The sequence below is a fragment of the Heteronotia binoei genome, chromosome 9 (assembly GCF_032191835.1).
Source record: "Heteronotia binoei isolate CCM8104 ecotype False Entrance Well chromosome 9, APGP_CSIRO_Hbin_v1, whole genome shotgun sequence".
NCBI lineage: Eukaryota > Metazoa > Chordata > Lepidosauria > Squamata > Gekkonidae > Heteronotia > Heteronotia binoei.
The window spans coordinates 27167737-27185872 of NC_083231.1; the positions used below are offsets into that span (position 1 = coordinate 27167737).

Genomic DNA, 18136 nt, shown 5'->3' on the forward strand with positions numbered 1-18136 from the left:
GGAAGGAAGGAAGGAAGGGAGGGAGGGAGGGAAGAAAGGAAGGAAGGGAGGAGGGAGGGAGGGAAGGAAGGAAGGGAAGGGAGGGAGGGAAGGAAGGGAGGGAAGGAAGGGAGGAAGAAAGGAAAGAAGGGAAGAGGGAGGGAAGAAAGGAAGGCCGCCCCCCCCGCTTTCGGCCCCCTTACCTGCGGTGGCGGGCGGCGGCGAGTCGGGCGGCGGCGGGTCGGGCGGCGGCGGCGAGTCCAGCGGCGGGGGCGGCGGCGAGGCCAGGGAGGCGTCGGAGAGGCCTTCCTTGGCCGGCGCTGGCCCGGGAAGGCCTTCCAGAGGCTCTGGAAGGCCTTCCCGGACCAGCGCCGGGTGCTCCGCGGCCTCCCCGCGGCCTCCGCTGGTCGCTGGGGGCCTTCCAGACACTCTGGAAGGCCCCCAGCGACCAGCGGAGGCCGTGGGGAGGCCTTCGCTGGCCGGCGCTGGTCCGGGAAGGCCTTCCAGAGGCTCTGGAAGGCCTTCCCGGACCAGCGCCGGGTGCTCCGCGGCCTCCCCGCGGCCTCCGCTGGTCGCTGGGGGCCTTCCAGACACTCTGGAAGGCCCCCAGCGACCAGCGGAGGCCGCGGGGAGGCCTTCGCTGGCCGGCGCTGGCCCGGGAAGGCCTTCCAGAGGCTCTGGAAGGCCTTCCCGGACCAGCGCCGGGTGCTCCGCGGCCTCCCCGCGGCCTCCGCTGGTCGCTGGGGGCCTTCCAGACACTCTGGAAGGCCCCCAGCGACCAGCGGAGGCCGCGGAGAGGCCTCCCCCACCGCTGCCGGCCCCGCGCGCGGGCGGGGAAGGCGGGGAGTGAGGGAGGGAGCGTCCCTGCGCGTGCGCAGGGACGCTCCCTCCCTCACTCCCCGCCTTCCCCGTCCGCGCCCGCGGCCCACCAGCTCCTGGGCTGCCTAAACCGGGACCTTTAATGGTCCCGGTATAGGGAGCCCGGGATCCGGGATTGGGTGGCCAGATCCGGGAATGTCCCGGGAGACCGGGACGGTCTGGCCACCCTACCCTTTCTCCACTTTTTATGTGATTTTGGGCGGCAGGTGACTTGCTGGACTTTTGACTGTGGCGGGGGGTGGGGCAGCCAAGGAGATCCCCAGGTGAACGAGGCCTGCTTGAACTGGCTGGATCTCTAGCCAGCCCAGGCAGACCTCGCTCACCCGGGGTTCTCTTTTCTTGCATCAGGTTACTTTTGGCCGGGGGGGGGATATGCTAATTAGTTATGCTAATGAGATCCACCACCTATTTTTCACCCCCGCCTGCATTTATCCAGGAACTTCCTAGACCAGAGTTTGTGATCCTAAGATAATAAACCTAAAATGTTCCTCTGGGTTTTTAAAAAGTATTTGTCCTTTGGTTTCTGCATAAGATACAGGTGGATAAATCGATTTGTTTAAAAATATTCTAAATATTGAGATGCTGACTTGCATTAAATTTCTGTTCTTGCATTGTGTTTGTGCATGTTTTAGTTTCTGTGAATAGAATTTAATGTGCACAGAATTTTAACTACTGAAAACTTTGGATTCTTAATATACAACAATGAAAAAGATTACCCTAAATTTCAAAGGTACCAAATATAGTTGTAGTTTTCTTCTTTGCCTTCTGATTCTTAAAGCATATAATAGATTACATTGTCCAGATTAGAAACAATATAAAATGAAAATCTGAATACTCATGTGATTTAGGATTTCAGAGTTCTCATGTTTACTTGCATGTAAAAGGTAAACTACTTTGGAATAAGCTCTCACCATCAGGGCTTTTCTTGTAGCAGGAACTACTTTGCGTATTAGGCCACACACCCCTGATGTAGCCATTCCTTCAGGAGCTTACAGGGCTCTTAGTACAGGGCCTACTGTAAGCTCCAAGAGGATTGGCTGCATCAGGGGTGTGTGGCCTAATATACAAAGTAGTTCCTGCTACAAGAAAAGCTCCGCTGTCCATTAACCTCATACTAGAGTTGGTGGACTGCCCCATAGTTTCTTATTACTACTTAAAATACACATTCCATATAATATCACATTCTTATATAGACTCTTTCATGGCGTGCCTTCAAACTCACATATGGGTCTGTAAAGAAATTTGACTTCAGACATATGACTGTGAGTCAGATCTAGCTCAATATTTATTCTGACTGTCAGCAGTTCTTCCGGTCTCAGGCAGAGCAAGATCTGTCCAACACCCGTCACCTGAGATTTTTTTTTTTACCTGAAAAGGTCAGTGATTGAACCTGGGGCCTTCTGCCTTTACAGGGCTGAGTTTTATCCCTTCACTTGCAAGTATAAATTCACCTTCATAATAAATACTTTTACATTGTTTACATTATCATTAACATGCTATACTTTTCATGAAGGAAGAGAGTTCAAGTAGCTGTATTAGTCCCCAGTAGGGTGCTGGAAAATACCTGGAGACTTTGGGACTGGATCCAGGAGAGGGCGGGGTTTGGGGAGGGGAGGGGCCTCAGCATGGTCCAATGCCATGGAGTCCATCCTTCATAGCAGCCATTTTCTCCAGGGCAGCTGATCTCTGCCAGTTGGAGATCAGTAAAAGGGAGATCTCCAGGCCCCACCTGGAGGCTGGCAACCCTAGTCCCCGAACCAAAAGCCATGTAATTCCTTTTATCAGGACCAAGCAAAATAACACACAACAGTGTGCAAGCTTGCAGGTTCTCCAGAATGCTTTATCAGGCTGCATGAAATTTTAAAAGGGGGGAGGTAGAATTGAGAGACCTCACACTGTCTAATCTGTAAGTATTCTGTGTTTAATTGGTGAACAGGCATGAACACTTGAATGGTGCTGGTGTGAGGCTTCTTCCTAGACTTTTTGGGAAGAAGAAGCAAACAATAAAAAATGGAAACATCCAGTTGAAAACACAAGTATTGGTCTGATGAACTGACTATAATGAAGAATTCTGGAGGATCAGAAAGGTTGCTCTTTGGTGTTGTTGCCTCGGCATGGTTGCCGAAAATCTCCAGATGGGGTCTGGAGTTCTTGTGGAATGGCAGACAGTCTCCAGATTATTAAAAAAAAAAGGTAAAGGTAGTCCCCTGTGCAAGCACCAGTTGTTTCCGACTCTGGGGTGACATCGCATCACAACGTTTTCACGACAGACTTTTTACGGGGTGGTTTGCCATTGCCTTCCCTAGTCATTGACACTTTTTCCCCAGCAAGCTGGGTACTCATTTTACTGACCTTGGAAGGATGGAAGGCTGAGTCGACCTCAAGCTGACTACCTGAAACCAGCTTCTGCCGGGATCGAACTCAGGTCGTGAGCAGAGAGTTTGGACTGAAGTACTGCAGCTTTGCCACTCCAGTATAGAGATCACTTATTTCTGAAGGAAATGGCAGTTTAGGAGAGTCCTGATGCCCAATCCTAATTGAAAATATTCTGTGGCTCTTTTTCTTCATCAAGGAGGTAGCCATTTTGTAGAAAAATAGGTGGTGGAGCTCATCCAGGGATTGTTATGCAGCTGCACATACTATTCAATCGACAAGGAGGTGGAACTCTCAGGAGGAGGTGGAACTCCCAAAAAGGTTCAGGAGCTGTGCTCCTGTGAGCTCCCACTGAATCTGAGGCCTGATGCTACCTCTCATCTTGACTGACATGTTCTGTTCTGCTCTTTAAGTACACCTAACCCAAGCAAGCATGTTCACAGGTGACTGTTGTTCCCAGCAGCTCTTGGTTACACTTTGACAGGAGGTTGGAACCAGTCACCCTCCTGGCAAGGATGCCAGAGAGTTGGTGTTAAAATCCCATCTGCTTCACACTTGACCAGATGATACAGAAATAAACAGGTTGGGAGGGGCAGCCATGGAAAGAAAAATACTGTAGTTTTACTATAAAACTTTTATTCCAAATCACACAGAGAGAGAGAGAGAGAGAGAGATCATTGCTTCAGCATGTATGTCTAGAGAAGCATTCACACATGCATCATACTGTGTGTCAGTAGGGTTTTCTGCTAAGTACTAGATATTGGATTTATATCCTGCCCTCCACTCCGAAGAGTCTCAGAGCGGCTCACAATCTCCTTTACCTTCCTCCCCCACAACAGACACCCTGTGAGGTGGGTGGGGCTGAGAGGGCTCTCACAGCAGCTGCCCTTTCAAGGACAACCTCTGCCAGAGCTATAGCTGACCCGAGGCCATCTCAGCAGGTGCAAGTGGAGGAGTGGGGAATCATACCCGGTTCTCCCAGATAAGAGTCCGCACACTTAACCACTACACCAAATGGGCTCTCTAGTTACTGGAAAGAGACAGGGCGGGAAGGGAAATGTGAATTGCTGTTGTTCTAATGGTATGGCAGCGCTTTTGGTGCAAACCCAGAAGTGACAGCATTGCAACAGGGCAGCATTCTTGGATGCCATTGCAAATCTGTGCCATGAGTGCTCCCAGCTGCCACCATGTGGAGCAGCACTGAGGGTCAGGCAAGGGGCTGCCTCAGGGGGACTCCTGCTATAGCCCTGTTTGCATGGCTTATATGGTATAACTCCTGATTGATCTGGCTGTGGCCCAGTATTGTGATCTTAGCATAGTACTGGTTGAAACCATTATCCTTCTCCTAATGTTTACTTCTCTGGTAGTGGTGAGATCAAATTAGAGTTGCCAGGTCTCCCCCCCCACCCCCCGCACCACCACTACCAGTGAGAGGGGGTAGGGTTGCCAACTACAGGTTGGGAAATTCATGGAGATTTGGGGTTGGAGCTTGAGGAGGACAGTGGAGTACAATGCCATACTGTTCACCCTCCAAAGCACCAATTTTCTCCAGGGGTTGCTGATCTCTGTAGTCTGGAAATGAACTGAAAAAAATGGAGGATCCCAAGGCCTAGGGTTGCCAGCCTCCAGATGGCACCTGGAAATCTCCAAGAATTTTAATTGATCTCCAGATGACAAAGACTGGTTCCTCTGGAGAAAATGGCAGCTGGCTAGTGCCCTTCAATCAAATGGAACAAAGTTCTGAAGACAGTATCATAGCTCTTTGTCGTTTCTTAACAATATCTTAGGAAATGCTCCAGTTTCTTCCTCCCCACAGTACTTTACTTGTATTTCTGAGTGATCCACCAATGTTTCAGCATCATAACTACCGTACAGAAATAATCTTAACCAAATAAAATGGGAAGGTCATACACGAATGCTCTGCTGTGTCAACATTACATACCCTCTTTTGTCAACTGCCTTTTTATTGGCACTCCGGTTAGATGGGAAAACTTCACAAGCAGATGCCAAAAGAAAAAGAAAAAAAAACCTGCAGGGCAGACTTGAGTATTCTTATCCCTCCCCCCCGTACCCATGCAGCACAAGGTTGAGATGTTCATGAATGTTAAACGTCCTTCTGTGTTAATGCACTACATCTAGCAGTATGAACGATGTTTTGAAAGCAAAATTGCTCTAAGCAAAATGACCTTGAGAAAACTGGCGGTCGAATGAGATTGGCCCTGGGAGTTTGCGTAATGTCTTTGTGTTGAAGTATTAGACATTCACTCGGTCTCATTCCCAAATCGTGTGTTCCAATAAGCTTGCTTGAAAATACAATACGGTGCTTTTGTTTCTTTCAAAACCAGAATTTTACTCTGCAGAATCTGAACACATTGCCTCTGTGGGTGAGTTAGGGTTGACCCAGGGTCTCCAAATTAAATTGTGAACAGGCAGTCGAGAGGAAAGCATAAGGAAGATGTGATTATTTGACAGAGGCTGTTCAGTGGTGAATTATATTTTGTTATATGATATGCATGCTGTGGCAAAAGAACACGTGAAACTTCCTGTTCTGTCCATGGCTTTCTTCAGTGCAGTTGCTCACCACAGAGAATCTTAGAGTTGGAAGGGGCCATACAGACCATCTTGTCCATCCCCCTGCTCAATGCAGGATCAGCCTAGAGCAGGGGTGTCAAACATGCGGCCCGGGAACCAAATCAGGCCTCCAGAGGGCTTCTATCAGGCCCCCAAGCATCTGACTGTCATCTGCTTCCCTCTCCCTCTCTCTTGCTTCCTTCTGCATAACAGCTTGCTTTGCCAGGATTGCTCAATTGCACAGCAGCTACAGAGCAAAGCCTCTATTTTCTCTATTGGATGAGGCTTGGGGAGGAATAGCTTGCTTTGCCAGGCTCTCTCAATCGCACAGCAGAGCTACTGAGCCAAGCCTCTCTTCCTTCTATTGGCTGAGGCTCCTCCTCCTCCTGGTCCTCTACAGAAGGAGGGAAAGAGCCAGAGCTTCCTTTGCCCAGTTCCCTGGATCTCATGGGAGAAATACAGAGAAAGCACCTTTAAGACCAACAAGTGCTAATGTTTTAAGCATGTTTTAAGTTTGGTGGGTTTTTTAAAATCTTTAATTGTGTTTACGTCCTTTATAAAGTTTATATCTCTGCTACCTAATCTTAAATAGGTACACACATGATCTGGCCCGACAAGATCTCATTTATGTCAGATCCAGTAGGCCCTTTACTAAGGGCTCAAAATCTCTTGAACGATTGGCTACATCAGGGGTGTGTGGCCTAATATGCAAAGGAGTTCTTACTACAAAAAAAGTCCTGACTTTATGGGGATTGTTACATAAAAGATATAGTTAGCAAACACTGTTTGCCAGGGCTCACAATGCAGTATAAACTGAGGACATGTAAACGATACAATTTTTTCTCCATCTTTCCACTCCAGAACCATGAGGGATTTTGTGGAAACACGGATAAAGCTAGTTCCTAAGTTCATGAAATGGCTGTTTATGTATTTGCCTCTTAGCGGTTACATTCTAATATTGAGACAGGACCTGGCAAATTTCCTTGATAGAAAGATTGCTATCTTAACACTGCAAAATTAACGTAATCCTTTCCTGTTGTCTTTGTTTAGGTATCTCCACACTTTGGATGATTTGTACATAATGACAGCTGAAGATTCCACGGCTAGAATGAGTAACGATTCTTCCAACATGCCAACAAACAAAGTGCCAGAGGGTGTAGCTGGTGCACCTAACGAGGCGGCACTACTGGCACTCATAGAGCGCACTGGATACACCATGGTTCAAGAGAATGGGCAGCGCAAATACGGCGGGCCACCTCCAGGCTGGGAAGGGTTGCATCCTCCTCGCGGGTGCGAAGTCTTTGTTGGTAAAATTCCCCGTGATGTCTATGAAGACGAACTAGTCCCTGTATTCGAATCCGTAGGCCGAATCTACGAAATGCGCCTGATGATGGATTTTGATGGGAAAAACCGGGGGTATGCCTTTGTCATGTACACTCAGAAACATGAAGCCAAGCGTGCCGTCAGAGAGCTGAACAACTATGAAATCCGCCCTGGCAGGCTGCTAGGGGTGTGTTGCAGCGTCGATAACTGCAGGCTGTTCATTGGAGGAATCCCCAAGATGAAGAAAAGGGAAGAAATTTTAGAAGAGATCTCCAAAGTGACGGAAGGAGTTCTAGATGTCATCGTGTATGCCAGCGCAGCAGACAAAATGAAGAACCGGGGATTCGCCTTTGTAGAGTATGAAAGCCACAGAGCGGCGGCCATGGCAAGGAGGAAACTAATGCCTGGGAGGATCCAACTGTGGGGCCACCAGATTGCCGTTGACTGGGCGGAGCCTGAGATAGATGTTGATGAAGATGTCATGGAGACCGTAAAAATCCTGTATGTGAGGAATCTGATGATTGAAACCTCAGAGGATACAATTAAAAAAGTTTTTGGTCAGTTCAACCCTGGTTGTGTGGAACGAGTTAAAAAAATACGAGATTACGCTTTTGTGCACTTCACAAGCCGGGAAGACGCAGTTCACGCCATGAATAATCTCAACGGCACTGAACTTGAAGGGTCCTGTCTGGAAGTTACCCTAGCCAAGCCGGTGGATAAAGAGCAGTACACCCGTTACCAGAAAGCGGCTAAAGGTGGAGGAACCACTGAAGTTACTCAGCAGCCGAACTATGTTTACTCTTGTGATCCCTATACGCTAGCATATTATGGCTATCCGTACAATGCTCTGATTGGTCCTAATAGAGAATATTTTGTGAAAGGTTAGTTTACAGCTTTGGGCATGTTTGTTATTGTCTAGTGGGCTTTAGGCTGAACAATAAGAACATAAGAAGAGTCTGGCTGGATCAGACCAGTGGTCCGTCTAGTCCAGCATCCTGTCTTACACAGTGGCCAACCAGCTCTTCTGGAGGCCCAAGAAGAAGACATAGATGCCAGGTCTTCCCCTGATATTGCCTCCTGGCACCAGTAGTCAGAGGTTTACTGCCTCTGAATGTGGAGATTTGCTTTAGTTACGATGGTTGCCCTCCATGAATCTGTCTAATCCTCTTTTAAAACTCCATCCACTGGCAGCAAATTCCACATTTTACTCATTGTGTGAAGCCTTTTAGACTCAAATAAGTGATATAACTTGCTATATAACCTATTACAGGGCAATTGCTTTCTGTCAAGTCTCTAAAATTCTGTCACTTTCTAATGTCTTTTATGTATCCCGAGGCAGGATTTATGTGTGTATGTGTGGGCATGCGTGCATGCATGCGTACACCCAGACTGCTGAGGTTAAATGCATCCTTGAGTTCCTCGCATTAAAGATGACTTCCTTCCATACCCTTACTACAAATGAATTTTGAGGCCTCTATAAATAGCAATTATTGTAGGTCTCTGGCCAGTGGACAAAGCCGTTGAAACTTCTTAACAGGCATTAGCAATATGAGAACTGAAAACCCATGGTAACGGGAATCAAAAATATATACAGGTAAATTCTTAAATGTTATACCTGCTCTGACTTCTTGAAGAAGTCAGAGCAGGTATAACATTCTCCCCCCCTCCCCCATTTTCATGGCACTACATGAAAGGTATCTCACGCCAACTGTCTCTGTAATGGTTGTATCACACTTAGCAATAGATGGTATTTTTGGTTCATATATGCATAACACTTTAGAAGAAATTGGATTTAGACTGAAGTAACTGTGGATAGGATTGCACTGGTGGTTTGGATTTGAACTATAGCGTGGAGAGTCTGTGGATGAGTATATTTGTTAAAAATGGGATGTAACAGGGCTGGACAGATTTTAGAAAACATATCCAAACATGGGGTGTGTATGTGTGGAATGTTTAAACCTTTCTTTACTTACCTGAAACAAAGCTTACAAAAAAAAAAAAAGATCAAATTTGAGTCCAGTGGCACCTTTAACAACAACAAAGTTTAATTCTGGATATCAGCTTTTGAAAGCTTATATACCCAGAATGAAACTTCATTGGTCTTAGAGGTGCCACTGGACTCAAACTTTGTCCTTTTGCTTCAGACCAACACAAACTATCCGCCTGCATCTTATAAAAAATGGCTCATAATCTTTTTGACAAGTGGTAGCGCACTCTGTGGTAAACCGTTCCTCTCAGACTCAATGCCTGCCTGAACATAAGCAAAACATAAGGAGGGACGGTGGCTCAGTGGTAGAGCATCTGCTTGGGAAGCAGAAGGCCCCAGGTTCAATCCCTGGCATCTCCAAAAAAGGGTCCAGGCAAATAGGTGTGAAAAACCTCAGCTTGAGACCCTGGAGAGCTGCTGCCAGTCTGAGAAGACAATACTGACTTTGATGGACCAAGGGTCTGATTCAGTAGAAGGCAGCTTCATATGTTCATATGTTCAAAACATAAATGTTAAAATATAAGGAAATGGAGAAAATTGAGCAATTCCTGTCCTTGACAAGACAAAAAACAAACAAACTTCAGTCCTGGTTTTCTGTGAGGAGGAAAAAAATAGATCTCTAGATGATTTGTTTGTTTGTTGAATTTATATTCCACCCTCCCCAAAATGGGCTCAGAGTGGATTACAGTCAAGTTAAAACATCAGAGGTTACAATTAATTAAAATTAGATTATACAATTAAAATCACATGACACATTAAAAACTACTTATTCTTACTTAATAACACATGAATAGTAGAAATATACTACTTTTAATATTTCTTCCCCCAAAACAGCTCACTGCATGCTTTTGAGCTTATACAAGGCATTTCCTATGTTTGCTAGACAAATAATTTTGATGTGGTAGAAATGTCAATCTATAGTGTTTTTGCTCATGCTTCAAGCATAGTAGTTGTTATTCACTGCCATGCAGGCCAGAAAAGATAAAAAACCCCCCAATAATTCTGCATTTCTCTGTGGTTGTGTGTCAGAATTTTCAGGCACCTTAACAGCTATCTAAACAGATTCACAAGTTCTCAGTGTTGCCATACTTGAAATGGGTTTTCAATGCTTATATGGTTGATGCAGTTGTGGATTAAAAGTCTCTGCTATAAGGACCTCAAAAAGTTCAGTGATTTCTCAATGCAAAGATATATGCTTCATAGATAAAGTCTTGAGGTTACACTCTGCAAATGTCCTACAGTAAATTCTGCTAAGCCCCACTGAGTTCAACAAATACATACATCTTCCCTCCAATATTTTCATACAGAAATGGGATTTCCACACAGTGGATTGAAGTGTCAGGGCTGGTATCAGGATGCTGTGACCTTCAGTCCTCACAATTCATGCTCCTCACTACTATCTATTGCAGAGGTGGCCGAACTGCAGCTCAGGAGCCACCTGTGGCTCTTTCCCACATATTGTGTGGCTGTCAAGGCCCCCGCCACCCTGTCAGCCAGCTTGGAGAAGTCATTTAAAGTTCCTTTCTTTCCACCTCACCCCTCTCCTCCCTCCCCCACCTACCTACCTACCTACCTTCCTTCCTTCCTTCCTTCCTTCCTTCCTTCCTTCCTTCCTTCCTTCCTTCCTTCCTTCCTTCCTTTCTCATATGAACATATGAAGCTGCCTTATACTGAATCAGACCCTTGGTCCATCAAAGTCAGTATTGTCTTCTCAGACTGGCAGTGGCTCTCCAGGGTCTCAAGCTGAGGTTTTTCACACCTATTTTCACACGCCGGGACCCTTTTTTGGGAGATGCCGGGGATTGAACCTGGGACCTTCTGCTTCCCAAGCAGATGCTCTACGACTGAGCCACCGTCCCTCCCCTCAAACATCTGACATTCATGTCTTGCAACTCTCAAACATCTGACGTTTATTCTGTGTGGCTCTTACATTAAGCAAGTTTGGCCATCCCTGATCTATGGTCTTTCCCCCCTTCTCACACCTAGCCCCAAAGCTTCCGTATGCCCCCATCTCTCAGTGCTACCACAATAACCTTTCCCTTCATTGACTGGTTGCTGAAATTCCTCTGGAGAAGCAAAATAGTGATCTGGGACAGCTACAACACAGTTGCCACAGCTGGTTTCCCATTTGATGCACAAATGTTAACAGGAACAAATATAAGAGAAATTCAGAGTCTAAAATGCGACAGAAAAGTATTTAATTACTCGATGTTATGATTTGTACTCAGGGCTTTTTTGTAGCAGGAACTCCTTTGCATACTAGGCCACATCCCCCCGATGTAGCCAATCCTCCAAGAGCTTACAGGGCTCTTAGTACAGGGCCTGCTGTGAGCTCCAGGAGGATTGGCTATAATCAGGGGTGTGGGCCTAATATGCAAAGGAATTCCTGCTACAAAAAAAGTCCTGTTCATACTGATGACATACCCTTGCCTGGTTAATGCTCCCCCTCCGCCCCTGCCACCTTCTAAGGTTGCTAGAGATTTAGCTCTGGTGTGTTCCATAGTTAACGGTGTGCTTTATCGGGTTTCTTTATTCTTTTATTTACAAGCCGGCAGCATTAGAGGCAGAGGACGAGGTGCAGCAGGCAACAGAGCGCCTGGCCCGAGAGGTTCTTACCTGGGGGGATATTCTGCAGGCCGTGGCATATATAGCAGATATCACGAAGGGAAAGGCAAGCAGCAAGAAAAAGGATATGAGCTTGTTCCTAATCTGGAGTTGTCTACGGTCAGCCCAGTCGCCATTAAGCCCGGCACAGGTTAGTATGATGACCGGGGAGAGGGAAAATACTGGCAAGGCAGGAAAATGATAATTGGTTCATGTGTGCTTTAGAACGCCTGTTTCCTCAGCAGGAGTAGCCACAAACCTAGAAATGAAATGGAAAACATCTTATAGAAGAGATGCAGGTTATCGTAGGGGGTTAGAGCTAGTAGGAATGATCCAGGCAGCTTTTCTGCTGATAGAAAGAGAGGAAGGGTCCCCCTTTGACCAGACAAGAAGGTTATGCTGGGAATCATTGGACTTGCATGGACAAAACCCAAGGGAGATGAGGCTGTCTGAAGGCGGGCAGTCAGGCAAGGTGGAGCGGGAATCCACCTCACCATCTTTGCTTCAATAGGATGTTTGTTCCGTAATTATTTGACCAGACGAAAGTCTGCAAATTTAAGCCATTTGGTTTCAAGTATGAAGGCGTGGCAATATGTTGGTTTCCCTCAAAAATATTTTGGTATCTGGAGCTCTCTTGCAAAATGTGAGTGAACTGTGCCCCTCTCAAGTAATGGAACAACCACTTTACAAGAGAATTGTGAAACACAGCTGTAGGAATCATGAGTCTTTTTACTCTCAGGTATAACTTAAACCTGTATACTTTGAAATGTAATATGATATAAAGACCAATGGCTTCACCCCTTTCTCCTAAACGATATCTTTTCAGACTTTAATTGAGTGAACATGTAGTGGTTTGGTGTAGTGGTTAAGTGTGTGGACTCTTATCTGGGAATACTGAGTTTGATTTCTCACTCCTCCACCTACACCTGTTTGTGTGACCTTGGATCAGCCACAAGTTCTCTCGAGGCTGTTCTGCTCAAGAGCAGTTTTGTGAGAGCTCTCTCAGCCCCACCTACCTCACAGCGTGTCTGCTGTGGGGAAGGGAAGGAAAAGGAGATTTGTAAGCTACTCTGAGACTTCTTTGGCTAGTGAAGGGCCAGGTATAAATCCAATTTCTTCTCTTTTGTTTGCCCTAAACCTATTGCCCCTCAGCTTCATTGACTACCTTAAATTCTGGTATGGAAGAAACTTGTCCACTTTCTCTTCCCCGTGCATAATTTTGTGTGCCTCTGCCTCATTCCCCCTTTAGTTATCCTTCCCCCCCACTTAAACTGGAAAGCCCCAAACTCTTCAGCCTCCCTCATGCAAAAGGTGCTCCAGCCCTTTAATTCTCTTCTGCACTCTTTCCAGCTCTGTGATATCTTTTTTTGCAATACAATAATCAGACCTGCATGGCTGCACACTGTGCTTGGCTCCAGTAATCTACTGGTACAAAGACTGCAGATCTTCATGCAAGGATCACTGATCTCCCGTTTTCTTCCTTCTCCTTTGGCAGTCACTTTGACCCCAGAAAGGTTGATTCCCATGACTGCAAGGATCTATGTGGAATAGGCACTGTGCAGGTCAGTGGGCTACAGTGAGGAGGGGAAAGGTAGTGGCGGGGGGATAAGCTTTCCTGCCTGTTCCTTCAGCAGCAGGGCAATTTCCCCCCTTTTGCCTCCTCACTTCAGCCCACTGACTATGGTTGCTGACCTCCCAAGTGTGGCCTGGAGATCTTCCAGAATTCCAGCTAATCTCCAGGCTACAGAGATGTGTTCCCTGAAGCATCGAGCTGCTTTGGAGAGTGGACTCTATGGTATTATAACCTGCTGAGGTCCCTCCCCAAATCCTGTCACCCCAGGCTCCACCCCCAAATCTCCAGCAATACCTCACCCTGGAGTTGTCAGCCCTACCACTGGCCCAGGCGGCTGTTACTACCCACACGATGCCCAGGAATAGATTTTTCCTGGGCCCAAAATGTCTGCATGGTGGGAGGGGAAGCAGGGAAGACCCATACCTATCAGCACCTGCTGAAGGGTTGCTGGGTCCAACTTCATACAGCAAATGAGGCCAGACCATAGACCACACAAAGGCATTACAATACTGGCTGTTTTATTTTCACCCCCTTTCCTAATAATTCCCATTGTGGAGTTGAGCTTTTTTCTGTCATGGCCCTACACTAAGTTGATGCTTTCGTTGAGCAGTTCACTATGGCCCTGAGATCTCTCTGCCTCTCAGTCACTGCCAGTTCAGAGTCTATCAGAAGATAATGTCTCATGTTCTCTTTCTGTGTTCTTGGAGGCTATTTCATTCTCTGGCCAGTGGACAATACCAGAATTATATTTTGACACAGAACATGATCCTCCCATGGGTGGGCTGGCTTAATAATAAGTTATCTGAGGAGCTAGCGACTGAGGTCACATGCAAAAAAAAGCTAGAAAACGGAATGTTACGCTTTGAGACACCTCAGAAATTTTTATACACGATGTGCTTTACTTAACAAATGAATCTAGACAGAATTTTTGCATTTAGATCTGCTTGGAAGATTTTAAAAAAATTCTTTCTGGCTATAGTCAATGCATGGGCTTTTTCTATCCCACTATTTCCCACTTAGGTATGCTGTGGATTCTAGTTATAAGTAATATCCCAGAAATATCCTGGATAGAAAAGGCGAGTGTGGCTGTTGTCTTCCCCGCTCTAACTGAAAGACTTGGCTTCTGATTTTTTTACAGAATTTATAGGTAGTACCCTTAGATCCTGAAGGATTCCAGCATTCCATCTCAGAATTTCCCATAAATCATAGCAGCATGGCCTTACAGATGTCTGCTTTCTGACTGGACCCCATTCACAGTATAGCCTCTAGCTTCCATGGTCTATCGCGTCAGAGTTGAGATCTGCTTTTGCTGGTCACTTCCAAAGTGGTTACCCATGAAAGTGTTCCCTCCTATTGAGTTTAGGAATCCTCATGTTTTTCCTAATGATAGCTGAAGTCAATGGTGGACAGTTTTTGGTTTTCAAAAAAACTGATCTTGTTCTTCCTTGAAGACAGTGGGTGTTTTTTTTGGCATCTTGGTGGAAACTTGTTTAAGGTCCTTTTTCAGTCCAGATTTTAAAAGCTGTTAGTCAATTTGCAATGTTATAATTTTCCTGCATTACGTACTTTGTTGCCTCCCAAGTTGGTATATATTTTGTCTGTGGGTAGTCTCATTAGACTGTGCTGCCTGCACGGGGACAGGCCAGCTTGCTGTTAGAAGGAGCTCCCGGGCAAGAGTGCTTGGATAAAACATCATCTTAGTCATTTCCGTTGCCGTCTGACAATATCTTGGTCTGGTTTATTCTAGTGGCAATTCCGGCTATTGGCACCCAATATTCCATGTTTCAAGCAGCTCCAGCGGCTAAGATGATAGAAGATGGGAAAATCCACGCCATGGAGCACATCATCAGCCCCATTGCTGTTCAGCAGGATCCAGCAAGTGCCGCTGCAGCAGCTGCCGCTGCAGCTGTAATACCTGCTGTTTCCACCCCTCCTCCTTTTCAGGTAACATATTTATCGTGTGGTTCCTGTTTGGCTTTTCCTGGAGTTCAGGATGCTGACAGAGCTGGTTAGCTTCATTTGCTCTCTTCTAACACAGAACACCTGACCTCGTGCCAGGTTGCTGTTAAAGGAAATGCCTTTCTTGTTAAGCATAGCTGTGCTAATTATTTCTCTGCAAGCGGGTTTATTTACTACGCAACTAACTTGCTGGGCTCTAGTGGGAGTTTCTCTGTGCTTGTTAGCAACTGAGCCCAACCAGTTTTCTGTGGTGCTCTCGACCAAATTGCCCTGAGCTGGATGATCCAGGCTAACCTGATCTTAACAAAGTAGGAGTCAAGTTGCACCTTTAAGACCAACAAAGTTTTTTTTTTAGAACGTAAGCTTTGTCTGATGAAGTGTGCTTCCAGCACACAAAAGCTTACATTCTGAATAAAACTTTATTGGTCTTAAAGGTGAAACTTGACTCCTACTTTGTTCTATTGTTTCAGACCAACATGGCTGCCCACTTAGATCTCATCTTAACAGGTCTCGAAAGCGAAGCAGGATCAACCCTGGTTGGGAGTTGGATGGCTAAACCACCAAGGAAATCAACTCTGCTTCGCTTTCTGTGAAGCATCTCTGTCCTGATTTAGATGGCTCAGGCTAGCCTGATATTCTCAGATCTTGGAAGCTGAAGCGGGCCAGCTATTGTTAGTAATTGTATGGGAGACAACCAAGGAACCCCAAGTTCACTAAGTAGACCCAGGAAATGGGAAACCAGCTCAGTTCATCTCTTGCCTTGAAAACCCTCTGGGGTCACCATAAATTGGCTGCAATTTGATGGTTGTTCCCATCACCACCTCGCCAAATGCTTTGGGATATTCTGGGGCGGGGGTGGCCAAACTGTGGCTCAGGAGTCAAACATGACTATTCCACACATATTGTGTGGCTCTCAAAGCCCCTACCACCCTGCTGGCCAGCTTGGAGAAGACATTTCTCTCTTTAAATCACTTCTCCAAGCCAAACCATCCAGTGGAAGAATGCATTTAAAGTTGCTTTCATTCCACCTTTCCCTCTCTCCCTCCCTCCCTCCTTCCTTTTCGTCTTGCACCTCTCAAACATCTGACGTTCATGTCTTGTGGAGCTCAAACATCTGACATTTATTCTATGTGGCTCTTATGCTGAGCAAGTTTTGCCACCCCTGTTCTGGAGGTTTGGGGTGGGAGGGAGATGCATTATCAATTTCCCTCATGTTTTCTGGGTTTGCCCTCCCCTTTACTTTAGTTATTCTGTTTGTATCCCAGGATGAAAGCATAAAATATATTAAGGAGACAGTCCCATACTTAAGCACTATAGATTTCTTCTGTTGGAGAACAATACTCACCTATTTATCAGTTTGGAAGGCAGCTATATAATCTTCTAGTGCCTCCCCAGAATATAAGATAATATTTTTATGAAGGGTTCTAGGAACTGCAGGCCAAAAGGCATTCTTAACGAATATCATGAGCAACAGCCGCTATCATTGTGACTTCAAATCTAACGTGGGTCTGCAGTTTGCACAACCGCTCAGAGCCAACACGTTGAAGGCACTGATGCTTTGGTTCTCAAAAACAGCAGGCTCTAGCAGCTTGACTTTCAGTGGGTCTTCTCTTGACAGGGAGCTCTGAGGATTCTGAGAGTGCAATGCAAAGCACAGTTCATTGTTGTGACATTTATGCAGTCACACCTGGGTTCTGTGCACGTGCAGGTTTACCACAGAGATTTTTGACGCTCAAAAAACACCTGAGGGTGCTCTGTTCCCCCCTCCCCATGCCGTTTCCCACTTTTCCCAGCATGATAATGAGGAGGCACAGTGCCCTTCCCTCAGTTCGCTCTTTGCTGCCACTGAGAGGAGGAAGAGGAGACTTGATTTATACCCCGCCCTTCGCTTGGAGTCTCAGACTGATTTCGCACTAGGGCTTGTTCCGGGTGGAGAGCCCTTTTGCTCCTGGCGCTTCTGTCTGTTTTCGCACAAGCTGCCCTGGAGCTGCAAGTTGGCCCGCCACTTTTCCGCAGCAAGCAGAAACCGCTTGTAAGAGGATCTCGACTGCTGCGGAAAAATGGCAAGCCAACTTGCAACTCCAGGGCAGCTTGTGCAAAAACAGACAGAAGCGTCGGGAGCAAAAGGGCTTTCCACCCGGAACAAGCCTAGTGCAAAATCGGTGTCGGAGTGGCTTACAATCTCCTTTCCCTTCCTCTCCCCACAACGGACACCCTGTGAGGTAGGTGGGGCTGAGAGAGCTCTGAGAGAACTGCTCTTGAGAGAGCAGCTCTGAGAGAACTATGACTGATCTAAGGCCACCCAGCAAGTGTATGTGGGAGGTGGGGAATCAAACCCGGCTCTCCCAGATTAGAGTCCACACACTTAACCCCTACACCACACTGTCTTAATAGAAGTTCTGTTTCTTTTTCAACCAGCACAAACTACTAACAACTTCTACCTCAGGCTTCTGTTTTCATAGAGCCTAGTCCCTGGAAAGTTGGCACAAAAAGCGCTCTTCAAAAAAAAAGGGTCCTGTTGGTAGAAAATCCCATACACAGAGGACCACAAGAAATGCCTCCTAACACCTCAGTGAAGAGCACAGTGTCTCCTGCTGCTCTGTTTGTCACCTGTATACTCCCAAGGAGAGGCATGATAGAGCCTCCTGCCTAAAAGTAGTGCTCTGGAGAAAGGCTTTATCCTGCACCACAAAGGGAAAAGATCTGAGCTCAACACCATCCATAAATATCAGTCATCTTCAGTTCCAACAGTTCTGAGACCAAATCTGACCTTTCTGCCCCCCCAAAAATACAGGCAAAGCTAGCTCTTTCTTAATTTGATAACTTGTACCTTGAACACATGAAGCTGCCTAATACTGAATCAGAGCCTTGGTCTATCAAGGCCAGCA

The 18136-nt window shown here is 46.4% G+C and overlaps 1 protein-coding gene across 4 annotated transcripts in view; it reads left to right on the top strand.

The window, feature by feature from the left end:
* Positions 1-18136, top strand: part of RBM47 (RNA binding motif protein 47) — a 114163-nt gene that overhangs the window by 93634 nt on the left and 2393 nt on the right. For all 4 annotated transcript variants that reach the window (XM_060246344.1, XM_060246343.1, XM_060246345.1 and 1 more), the window contains 3 exons: positions 6853-8006; positions 11661-11867; positions 15037-15233. In XM_060246344.1, coding sequence (XP_060102327.1) covers positions 6853-8006; positions 11661-11867; positions 15037-15233 — 1558 coding nt within the window. The remainder of the gene's footprint in view (positions 1-6852; positions 8007-11660; positions 11868-15036; positions 15234-18136) is intronic.